This window comes from Apaloderma vittatum, unplaced genomic scaffold (assembly GCF_000703405.1).
Source record: "Apaloderma vittatum isolate BGI_N311 unplaced genomic scaffold, ASM70340v1 scaffold11081, whole genome shotgun sequence".
Classification (NCBI taxonomy): domain Eukaryota; kingdom Metazoa; phylum Chordata; class Aves; order Trogoniformes; family Trogonidae; genus Apaloderma; species Apaloderma vittatum.
The window spans coordinates 1-12,069 of record NW_009698543.1 but is presented as its reverse complement, the minus strand read 5'-3'; the positions used below and the strand labels follow the sequence as shown (position 1 = coordinate 12,069).

The 12,069-nt window shown below is 36.8% G+C and overlaps 1 protein-coding gene across 1 annotated transcript; it reads right to left on the bottom strand.

Annotated features, from left to right (window-relative positions):
• Positions 1–664: 664 nt before the first annotated feature.
• NETO1 (neuropilin (NRP) and tolloid (TLL)-like 1) lies at positions 665–6,604 on the bottom strand (the record flags this gene model as incomplete). Its single annotated transcript, XM_009878068.1, has 4 exons — positions 665–1,187; positions 2,436–2,510; positions 3,665–4,223; positions 6,491–6,604. Coding segments are annotated over 3 exons (734 nt in total), but the record flags the coding sequence as incomplete, so codon positions are not given.
• Between the last annotated feature and the right edge of the window lie 5,465 nt (positions 6,605–12,069).

Genomic DNA, 12,069 nt, shown 5'->3' with positions numbered 1-12,069 from the left:
AGAATGTTTATAGAGAAAAACTAAACAAACATGAGTGACAGTATGTTTAAGAAGGAACTGGAATTTGTTTTGAAACAGAAGTGGGAAGATAACACTCCAAATAGATAATGCAATTATGGTTTTATGCATGGTTATTGAACTCTTAAATGATAGGGTTTTCAACTTTATGTAATTGTGAATTTTCAATCTACAGTAATTCCTGAATAATTTAACCTCTTAGTTTGAGTTTAGTGTTGCTAGCTTGAATTACGAATATCATTTTATCTTGCATAAGGAGATGGTTTATATTTATATCTCTAAAATTGGAGCCCAGATGTAACATTTCTATAACAGATAAAAATCTGCTACTCTGCTAAACTGAAGCAAACTTCCAAATTATTGCCATGGAAATAAATCAGTTTAGAGTACAGTACCGGACAAAAAGGTTATTGCAAACCTTTTAACTGAAATTAGGTGATCAAATTTATGTATTATGAATTCATTCAAGTCTTAAAGAAGTAATGTATTTTGTTTTTCAACAAGTGAGGGATGGGAGATAACTGATTCTATGATGTATCTGGCTTTCAGGTTCCTAGAAGCTACATCTTGAGCTTAGTCTTCTGAATTACACAAAATTTATAAATATGGTAAAAGAAAACATTGCCATTAAACTCAAGGTAAGAAATTATTATACATCGGTTTATGCATCTTTATATAAAAAGTTACAATTAGCAAGCATATGGCACAGAAATGGAACAGTAACAGCAAGAATTGTGAATGCATGCTTTTTACAATGTACCTAATAAAGGGGTTCTTGCCAACTCAAATATTCAGTAACATACATGCAGATTATTTTCTCAGTGTCAAATTCAGTCATATTGCTAGATGCTTATCCAACAAACATTTCTATTGAAGTGATTATGAATGGTTGAATACCTGATTTCAATAAATTGTTCCTGAAATTGGGAATTTAACTTGCAACAAAAAATGAGAGAGGAAAAAAAAAAAAGAGAAATGATCAATAAGCATAATAACCAAAGTCTTATTGCCATCTAGTAATCAATACTGTTTGCTGAATTTTGTCATGATATGAGAATAGCTGGTCAGAGAGTCCATAAAACCTCTAGCTGGTGTTTCCAAGGACGACAGTTTCACATTTCACTGTAGCACGTTCAAAATCACCCAGGAGCACACTATTCTCAAGCAGTCTATATAATGAAAACAACGTATATGTAACTAAAGTTCAATGCAAATCTTCTTCAACATATCACACAACATACAAGTAAATAACAGACATAAAATATATCAACTGAAATAAAACTAAGATTTTTTTAAAAAAAAAGAAATAGAAAAAGAGGACAGTCTCAGTTAGGAGTTAATTTCTTCTTCAAGTCTGCAGCATCTCTCCAAAAGTATTTAAAAACTAAGGAGCACTTGGTGGCCAGCAATCAAATTACAAAAGAAACTTGTTATTGTATTATTGCGCCATGGGAATAGCTTACTAAGGAAGTAAGATATGTCTGTACTTCTTAGGTTTGGATAAAGGCCATGAAACAAAACTAGAAACATGCCCACTTTCTCTTTCAGACAGCTAAATAATTCACTATTGACTTTTCCATTCAGAGTTTGCATGACTGCAAGAATAATTGTCTGAAAGTAAAATAAAGTTAAAATATATTCTCTCCATGAAGAAAAAATGCCAGAAAAATATTTACCTACACTATCTAGAAATGATAAAAGCTTTAATGGATTCTTTCCCAGTAAAATTGTTGTATACATATATAAGCATATAAACATGTATATACATGTCTATGCATATACACATATACACCTATATACATATAAATTTACCGACTAGTAGCTATCTATAAATTCATTATAAACATCTGAGATTACATTTATTGAGAGTTGATAAGAAATCATACAAAATGAAAAGCCTAGCAAAAGATTCAAAAAAGGAAGTTTAATTTGCAAACATTAACATTAGTGTTACAGAATCTCTAAATTTACCAATACTACCACATAACCTTCCCCCCAACACTTCACAAGGTTGAATGAATAAAATGAACTGAAAACAGCCAGCTCCACATCTTCCTGGCCAGGTAAGATTGCCAAGTTTTAAATACTATTTCACATGCTGGGACTCTAAATTTTATTTTCATAAATAAAAAAGTAAATTAAACACTCGAGCCATGCAAAGCATCTGTCTTTTTAATGTGTTTGAAATGAGGATTATATTTAGCTAGGGAATGATTATAGTGCTGTCAAGAATAAAGAATTAATAGATTTTGCTTAATTTACAATGCTGAAGTGGTCATCTGTCTTTCAGTTTTCTCAGTATTCAAACCTGGCTGTCTCCATGCAAGGTGACATATAACTTGGAACATGCATTTTAGCAATATAACAAAATGGAAAGGAACAGATGGTTCAGTTGTTGTATAGGTATGTTTACTTACCTCAGGTTTGTCTCTTAGACCCTAGTTGTGTTGTACTCAGACTCATGTTTGCTTAGAGACCCAATGAGGCAGAACCTGGAATGTTATGGCTATTTCATTCAAAATAATAATGTTTGCATAGAAGAAAAGAAATATATGCATATAGATACTTAATGAATAGTACATCTTGATAATCTGATCAATATTTATGAAGTAATTTACACTGGCATGCAATTAGATTAAAATGATCAGATAACTTACTTTTTTTAAGAGATAGAAATGCCTTAATGCACAAAGAAATTACGGAGGGCATGTAAACAGTCACAAGAAGTCATAAATAATGCATGCAAGAGAAAACACAAATATATATAAAAAAGGTTCTGTGTTCTTTTTAAAATAAATTGTTCATAAATGTTTATGTTTTTCTTTTTCTTTTACTTGTAAACTTTTAATAATTTATATTTACAGTCATTCAAAGTACAATATACACTAGAAATAGCTCTTTATTAAAAATATCATGCTTGAATTCCCCTTTTTATTGATTAGAAAGATTTCTTTTAACTACATTCTTGTATGTAAATATATGAGTATTCTCTATTCACTATGCTGTCTCACATTCTAATTGAAAGATAGATATATAAATTAATATGACAAGGCAGGATACTGTGATTAATAATGGAACAGATACAGTAAGGTTTTGCAAATATTGTCATTCATTATATAAAAGATGATGTCTCATAAGAAAACAAAGGGGTTTCCTTACCCCAGGACTGTTTTTCTTATTATTGTGCCATGCATCAATCCGGACACATATACTTCTTATGTATTAATTTAGAGATTTTAGATGAATTGTGGATGATACTCAAGGCCACCTTAGTTAGATGGAAATCACATGTTTGTGGCTTTTTCAAAGGCTTCATTCACACAAACTCTTCTTTGATTTTTAAATATTTTACCTGTTTTCTGTTGACCTGCATGTGTATGCATGTAGGTGTATGTAAAATAGTAAAAGAAAAAGAAAGATATAAAGTAGAAAGGTAAAACTGAGGTACAGGACTCTTCAGGAAACAGGAACAGAAATGAAAGAGAGACAAGAAAAGAGAGGTAATATAATGGTATGTACTAACAGGAATCAGAAATTTAAACAACAAATGAAGAAAGAAAATATGTCTTTACTGAGTAAAGAGTGAATATGTTGGGCAATCAAGTCCTTACACAACAGTCTTCATCAAAAATCTATTGATACTGACCGCTGAACAGCTTTATCATGTCTGGACAGCCTGTGACTGGTGGTTGGTACCTCTTCGATTTCGTCTATCTCACACGCATCTGCAGCATCTTGTGAGTAGCTATGCTTCATGACAAGGATATTTCTCCTGTTCATGGGCTGAATGAGTGGTTTTACAGGCTGGGGTTGTATTTCTGTCAAGACAGAAGCATCTCTTGTGCTGAGGTTACTACGGCTGCCCTTAATGCTAGACACTTGTGATCCACAGTGATGGTCATGAATGCATTTTGAAGATGATCTCCGCAGTTTATGATAATTTTCAAAGTCATCTGCAACATCGGCAAGGTCAGCTGTAGTCCCTGTCCCTCTGAGGGTGCATAACTCATAATGTGGAGGCTCAAACACCTCCTGGAACACTGTTTGATCAAAGTCTGTTTTCCTTTGGACAAACTTTTTACGAGGCTGCTTGATCTGTACTATAACAGAGATAACAATGAGGATGATCACAACGCAAGAAGTCACCCCGATTATAGTCCCACTGGTATTGGTAAGTTGGTCCAATAGGTTAGCTTTTCTTTTTTCTGTGTGACAAGGGAAAAAAAATAAAGCACAGAGTTAATTGCAGTTCAAGAATAAAAACCACCATGATAGGTTTACAGATTACTGCAAAACCAAGGCTAGTCTATATCTGAGCTCACTTAATCAATCTCAGAGAGAAAAAGAAAAAAAGGTAGAAATCAGGTATTCATGAAAGTCAAATAAACAACACACAGGTCCTCTGTGAGCCTATTCACCTGGAAAGTGATTTATTCAGGATGTCTTACAAGCTCAATTAGATGAAAGAATTATTTACATTTTTTTATAAAAAGCAACCATAGTAACAAGCAGATGGCTTTAGCCTCACCTCTGAACTCCACTTGCCTGCTAAAGCCCCCAAGACTTAACAGCTGTTCTCTTCATTAATTTCTGTCTCTACCAGTAAATATATGCAACTAGGACATTAGAACCAATGAAAGAGCAAGACCTTACAGGATTTAAAAAGAAATTCTTCTTTGCATTGGGAACTTCAGTGAAGTCCTAATATTTATGAGCTGACTGGGACTGTTGACAGTATTCAATGAAAAAGCTAAATCAGGAGAAAATAGAAAAGTTATTCAAACTAAGGTTTCAGAAAGAAAAAAGTGTGCAAATTATTTCTATTGTTCCTGATCTATTAATTACTGGATTTTTTCTTAACACTCATAAAAACCAAAAGCCTATCCTACCTGTTATCCTTTCTTCAAGGGCCCCTAGGAAGTTAGCCAGCAAATTCAGCATTGTGAATGGAAAAACCCAGAAAATATACAGTAAAATATAGAAAGAAAATCAGTTTCACCCTATAGTTGTATACATTACTCTGTGATTCTCTTTCAAATGGCTGCACACACGTGGTGACTGGGCCCTGCAGAAGTCCAGGCTGAAAGCATTTGCATCAGTCTCTCACAGGCATATCAAAATTCAGTAACTGTGATTAAGTTTCAACACTAAGTTTAGTAAAATTGTTCCTGGCAACCTAAAACATAATGAAGGACTTAATAAAAAGCCTTTGAAATGAAAGTTATTGGCACCAAAACAATAGCATCCATCTCTTCATAACCTCCTAGACACCAAAAATTAACTTTTCAGTACTCCCCATTGCTGACTCTTGTAGATTCACCTGAGGTTTCTCTAACTGATTGACACAGACTCCGGGGAAGTAGCTGTGTTAGAAAAAGCAACACAGCATCAAGGAACCGTTTTGCTGGAATCAGCAAACCTCCTTTTTCTAGTCGGAAAAACAAGAGAGGACATAAAAAGATATTTTGCAGCTAAAAGATGAAAATCATTTGGGAAACTAAAGAGTGGAAAAGGTTTTTGTTTTCCTTTGTACTAAAGAAGTAGAGAACAGATAATAATTTCCTAATTGTATGTTTAATTTATTTGAAGAATATTATGCCATGCCACAGTTTTGCTCTCTTCTTTTGAAAGTATGTTTTCATTCGTGTTTTACCCTATTGCGCTGCTTGTCAGGATTTTGCAAGCTTCAGCAGATTTATGGGCTGACTGCTAATCCACCTCATTCCGAATTTCTTCTTGATTGATTCCTAAATTTGGCATACCCCATGTTTCCAGGAACAAATCTGCAGTAGCAGGGTGAGGGGGAGGGAAATGAACTGTCTCCCTAGCTTGCAATCTAAGTTAGTTAAGCCCCTGAAAACAACACAGATTTTCTTTCAGAAACACAGAGCAATATTTTAAAACTATTGTCAGCACCTGGCTATCATGGAACCAGTCCCCACTTTATACATGATTTCCTGTGTTTGTTCCTTGCTTTTCAATTTATTTATTTTTTTCTGGTTATATGTAGGTCTGGTTGCTTTCTTACAGTGTTAATTGCAACTCACCTTGGCTTTTTAGCCCTCCTGGGCTCTATTACGGGCATGGCATGAAGCCAAAAGACACCTGCTACTCATATGCTACCCCACTACAAAGGAAACTGACAAAGGAACCAAAATATGACTTTCAATGACATTTTAGATTGTACAAGAATCAGAGACCAAGCAACCAGAAAGCCTGCCAGGACGTAACCAGTCATAAGGACATAACCAACAAAAATCAACACTCCAAGCAAAACAAATGCAAACACTGAAAGTAAATTCTGTCTGTACTTTTACCTCTCTTCATTTTCCCTATTGCTTGATGTCTGCTCTCCCTGAGTTACTTGTCCTGAGCTTTGACCCATCTGGCACACTCTTAGCAAGAAACTAAGGATAATATGCAGCGTCCCATACAGTCTAAATCACTTGACATTTCCATTTCTACACATTACCTTTGCAGTGGTTTTCATCCCAAGGATACACACAATTCTGGAGTCCATTGCAGACCAATGTATTATTAATACACATATTACTGTGGCAAAAGAAGGTGTTGGCTTCACAAGGGGCTAAAAATAAGAGAGAAAAAGCTGATATTAAGTAGTAAATCATTCAGCTCCCTGCAACAAACACATCTAGGAGTGATAAGGTAATCTGTAATAAAGAAAAGCTATGCAACACAGGTTCGGTGAGCAGATTTAATATTCGACATGCACAACTGAGAGCACTCAATTCATACACTTATTCTGTGGCAAGAGATTTTCAGTTCTGTTTAATGTGGATGGACTTTCCCATGGTCTGACTCTCATGACTGTAGTGGGTTGGTCTCCCCTACATTGCTGAGGGGTCACTGATGTGTTAGCAACAGTTTTAGCCACAGATGGAAAGTATTGCACCCTATGGGCTGCTGTAAAAGAAGTTAACTCTATCCCAGCCAGATCTAGTGCATGGGAAATAATTTTGTTTTAACTTTGTTACTGAAAATCCAGTTGTATTACAAAATTCAGAGAAGGTATGTACTTCAGTGCCCATATCAATGGTGCCTGAACATTTATACACAGAGAAAATAAAATTATTACAAAAAAACTTTTGGTCATAACAAAGGCTACAAAGGTACAGAAGTACCCTTTTGATCACGAGGGTGAACATTAAAAAAATCAACAGACTTCAGTGTCCCTGAAGCCTATGGTCTAGGAGAATCATGCAGATCAAACCTGCAGGATGAAGACTTTACTGAAGGCCATATACTGTTACTTTGAAGAAGGAGCTTGGAAGCCATCACAAAGAATTGTAAGTGCTGCTAAGCTGTGCTACTTCCTCAAGTGTAGGGAGATCCTTAGGTGCTGGGCTTGCAAAGATACTCTAAATTACATAACATAGTACAGATAAAGTACTCCTCATATTTCTTCTATTAAAACCAAATCAGAAAATCTTCCATTTTGAAAAGGAGCTACAAACTTTACCAGCGTTAAATCAGTAAAAAATTAATTGCTTATTTATTTTTTTAGCTCAGATGACCCATAAACATTATAATAATTATTTTTAAGGGAAAGTTAAAACACAGTCTAAGACCCTTAACTAATTGGAATGGAGTTGTGATGTTCATATTACCGCTACTTGGAATTTGGTGCTTCACAGCAATTTTTCTCCTCTGCAGCTTTAAAAGCCATTCCTATTACAACATATATGCATGACACAGAGACTGGCTCAGAGCAGGTGACTGCTTCAGTGGTTTGCTACGAAGGATTTATATTGTAGAGCTTAATGACTCCATATATCGTGTCAAGAAATTCATGTTTAAAGAAGTGCTGAAGTTCAAATATCCATAACTGACTATAATGGCATCTTCAGAGCTGTTATGGTCTGTCAAACAAATAGTAAATGCCATGAAAGCTTGTACATGCCCCCAAATACACAACCGTCCACTCAGACATAACAGTATGTGTATAGTGTATCTCTTAGCCAATGGAGAAGACTAGGCAGCCAGATTTGTTCTGGAAGGACTGTTGTGCAAAGCAGAAATAAAAGAATTTAGAAATATAGTGATGGTAGGCAGAAAAGAAGAACTAGAGGAAAACAGTAAAGGACATTTAAGGAAGAGGAAGAAAGAGAGAACTGCACAGCAGAAATAGATGACACTTAAGACATTCTGCACTGAAAGGAACAACAAATTTCACATTGATGGAAAATATTAGGAAATGTTTCAGAAATAACAGAGAAAAAATAAAAGCAGTACAAGGGACGTTTTTTGCACATTTAAGAAGGGATAATTATGCAAAGTAATGGCAGGGAGACCTCAAAACAAAAGGCAAGAGAAAGGAAGAAAAAAAGAAAAAAAAAACATCGGTTTCTCGGAGTTGTGCTGTTGAACTATGGAGGAAAGAGATGGTATGTGAATAAGTGTCAAAGCTAGATGAACAGCGAGGCAGAGCAATTTCAGAATAAGTACAAGAGAACTTATTATGAGAGAAACCTAAAGTTAATATTCACAAATCTAATGACAAACAGCCTCCTCTTGTCCACGTTTATAAAATAAGCATAGTCAAGTCCTCTCTATGGTCCCTTGAACCTGACTTGATCAAGCTGGACAAGAAATCAATATATTTTCCTCACTGTAATGAAGGCTTTCTGTTGGAATGAATGAAAATATCAAGAGAAGCTGAAAACTTGTCAGTCCCCCTTGAAGAGGGACAACAAAGGGATCTTGAGATGCTGCATCAAGGACATTCTAGTAATAACAAAAAGATAAGTGAACTGGTAGTAAACAGGATTCTTTTATAGTAAGATGTATCTGGTCCTGATGCTTTCTTGAAGCTGTTAAAGAACCCAGGATGGGAGTGGAATCAAGTTGTGAGAGCAACACTTGATAGTTTAACCTAAGTCTTGAGCATTGCCTATGGCAATGCCTCAGTATCTAAACAAGGTTGTGAATGCTTTCAAAAAAGGAAGCTACTGCTATCATTAGCTTCAACTAGACAAAGCAGCACAAGGCCCTCCACCCAGCAGAAATTCTATCAGCCTAGTTCTTCCTCATGACTATGTAAATGCCCTTTCTATGAGAGCAGCAGGGGATGCACAGAGCTCTGCCTTGGGTTAGGTGAGGAGCCAAGTGAGAGTTTTTGGGTCAGGATTAGTGGGCAGCCCAGTACTGGCCAACCACTACCAATAGTGTAGTTTGTATCTGTCTGCTCCAGACTACCTGATCAGAGATAAGAAGCAATGAAGCTTTCTTCAGACAGTCTGCTCATGTTGGCAGACCCTGGTCCTTGTGGGAGATTTTAACCACCTGATATCTGTGGAGGGCAACACAGCAGGGCACAAGCAATGTGAGAGGTTTCCAGAGTGCATTGACAATAACTTCCTAATACAGATAATGAAAGCGGTGACAAGAAGAGCTCTGCTGGGACTCATACTTTTATAGAGAAGAAAGAACCAGTCAAGGAAGTGAATGTCAAGTGCAGCCTTGGCTACAGTGATCATGAGATGGTGGAGTTCAGGAAGAAGGAATAAGGCAAAAAGCAGGATCATAACTCTGGGCCTCATGAGAGCAAAATTTCACTGTTGAGGGCTCTGCTTGGCAGAATGCCATGGGAGGTGGTCCTGTAAAGATAAGGGTTCCAGGAGAGTTGGTTGATTCTGTAGGATCACCTCCACCAAGTTCAATAGTCATCTAGCTGGACATGCAGAAAATCAAGTGAAAGTGGCAGTTAGCCTGCACAGATGAACAATGAACTCCTGACTAAATTGAAACACAAAAAGGACACATACAAGAGGTGGCAGCAGGATCTGATGATCCCAGCAGAAATATAGGGGCATCAACCAAGATGCAGTGATACGTTTAGGAAGTTGAAGCCCACGTGGAGCTGAATATGTTGAGGGCTGTAAAGGGCAACAAAAAGGACTTTTACAGGTATGTCAGCTGCCAAAGCAAGACTGGGGAAAATGAAAATGTGATAATAAATGGGGCAAGTGTCTTAGTGACAAAGAACATGGAAAGGCCAAAGTACTAAATGCCTTCTTTGCCCCCATCTTTTTTTTTTTTGTGAGATTTGCATTTCGAAATTTCAAGCACTTGAGATGAGGGAGAAAGCTTGGAGCAAGAAAGACTCTAAGTGGAAGAGGACAAGATTAGGGAATAGTAAAACAGACTGGACAGACATCAGCCCGTGGGCACCGAAGCAATGCCTACAGTAGTTGGCTAATGTCATTGTGAGGCCGCTCTTGATTACATCTGAAAGACTATGGTGAGCAGGAGAGGTTTTCTAGGACTGGAAGAAAGAAAATGTCCGTCCATCTTTGAGAAAGGCAAGAAGGAGAATCCTGAGAGCTACAAGTCAATCACGTTGTCTTGGTCTTTCGGAAAGTGACAGAGAATAATTCTGAAAACCATTTCCAAACACATGAAGGACAAAACGACTGTTGTCTGCATGGACTTATGAAAGAGGAATCATGTTTGACCAACATGACAAACTTCTACCATCGGATGACTGGCTTGGTGAGTGAGGGTAGAGCAGTAGATGTTGTGTTTCTCTACTTAATAAAAGTTTTCAACCCTGTTTCCTGTAACATCCTGTAACGTCCTGTAACACAGACAAACTGATGAATATGAGGTAGATTATAAATAGACAGCAAGCTGGACTTGAAACTGGCTGAACTGCGAAGCTGTGATCAGTAGTATGAAGTCTAGCTGGAGTCCAGTCACTAGTCATGTACCCCAGGGCTCAGTATTAAGGCCAATACTCTTTAATCTCTTCATTAGTATTCTGGAAAATAGGACAGAGTATATCCACTGTAACTTTTGAGGCAGTGCAAGACTGGGAGGACTGGTTACTAGACCAAGTGGATGGGTGGCTGTCCAGATGGGCCTCAATAGGCTAAGGAAAGAGAAACCTCAAGCAGATCAACAATAGGAAATGCGAAGTTCTCTGCTTGCGGTGGAATAACTTAATGCACCAATATATGCTGGAGACTGACCGTCTCAAAAGCAAGTTTACAGAAGAAGTGCTGGTGTGCAATAAACAGATCATGAGGCAGCAATATGGGCTCGTAGTAAAGGCAGCCACCAGTATCCTGGGCTGCATTAGAAAAAGCATTGTCAGCAGGTTGAGAGAGGTGATCCTCCCTCTCTACTCAGTGCTGATGAGGCCACATCTGCAGTGTTGTGTTCATTTCTGGGTTTCTCAGCACAAGGAAGACATGGACACACTTGAGACAGTCCAGCAAAGGGCCAGAAAGACCACTGAAGGCTTGGATCATCTGATATATGAGTAGAGGCTGGGAGAGCTGAGGCTCTTCAGCCTGGAGAAGGCTTGAGGGGATGTCATCAATGTGTACAAGTACTTGGTGAGAGGGAGTAAAGGAAACAGAGACAGGCTCTTCTCAGTGGTGCCCAGTGACACCAATGAATACTAAATGAAATACAGGAAATTCCCCTTAAATGCTCCTCAGAAACATACTGAACATCAGTCAATGAGTGGTGAGCAATTGCACTGTTCATCACTTGTTTTGTGCATTCTAATTCTTTTATCAATATTATTACATTTTGTTATTATTATGATAATAATTATTATTATTTTCTTCCTTTTCTGTCCTATTAAACTGTCTTTATCTCAACCCATGAGTTTTACGTGTGTTTTTTTCTTTTCTTCAATTCTCTCCCTCATCTCACTGGGAGTGGCTGGGTGGTGCTGAGTTGCTGACTGTAGTTAAACCGTGACAGCTGCCTTGAGCCAAGCTCTTCCAAAGTACTGGCCTAGAAATAAGTGAGATAATGTATTCTTCACAATAAACAATTCATAATGATTATAACACAAGCGAATAAATTAGAACTACACATATATAAATCAATCTGATATATTTTAATAACTTTAAGATAAATAGTTAGGTTTTTACAGAATGAAAACACTATAGGTTAAATTAAATCACAAATTTAAGAAGAAAAAATTAAAGGGTTTTTTCCCCAGTCTGGATTTGAACCAATAAGTATTTTTATGTAAAATTTTAGTTTATATAAAGTAATATATACAAAATGAAA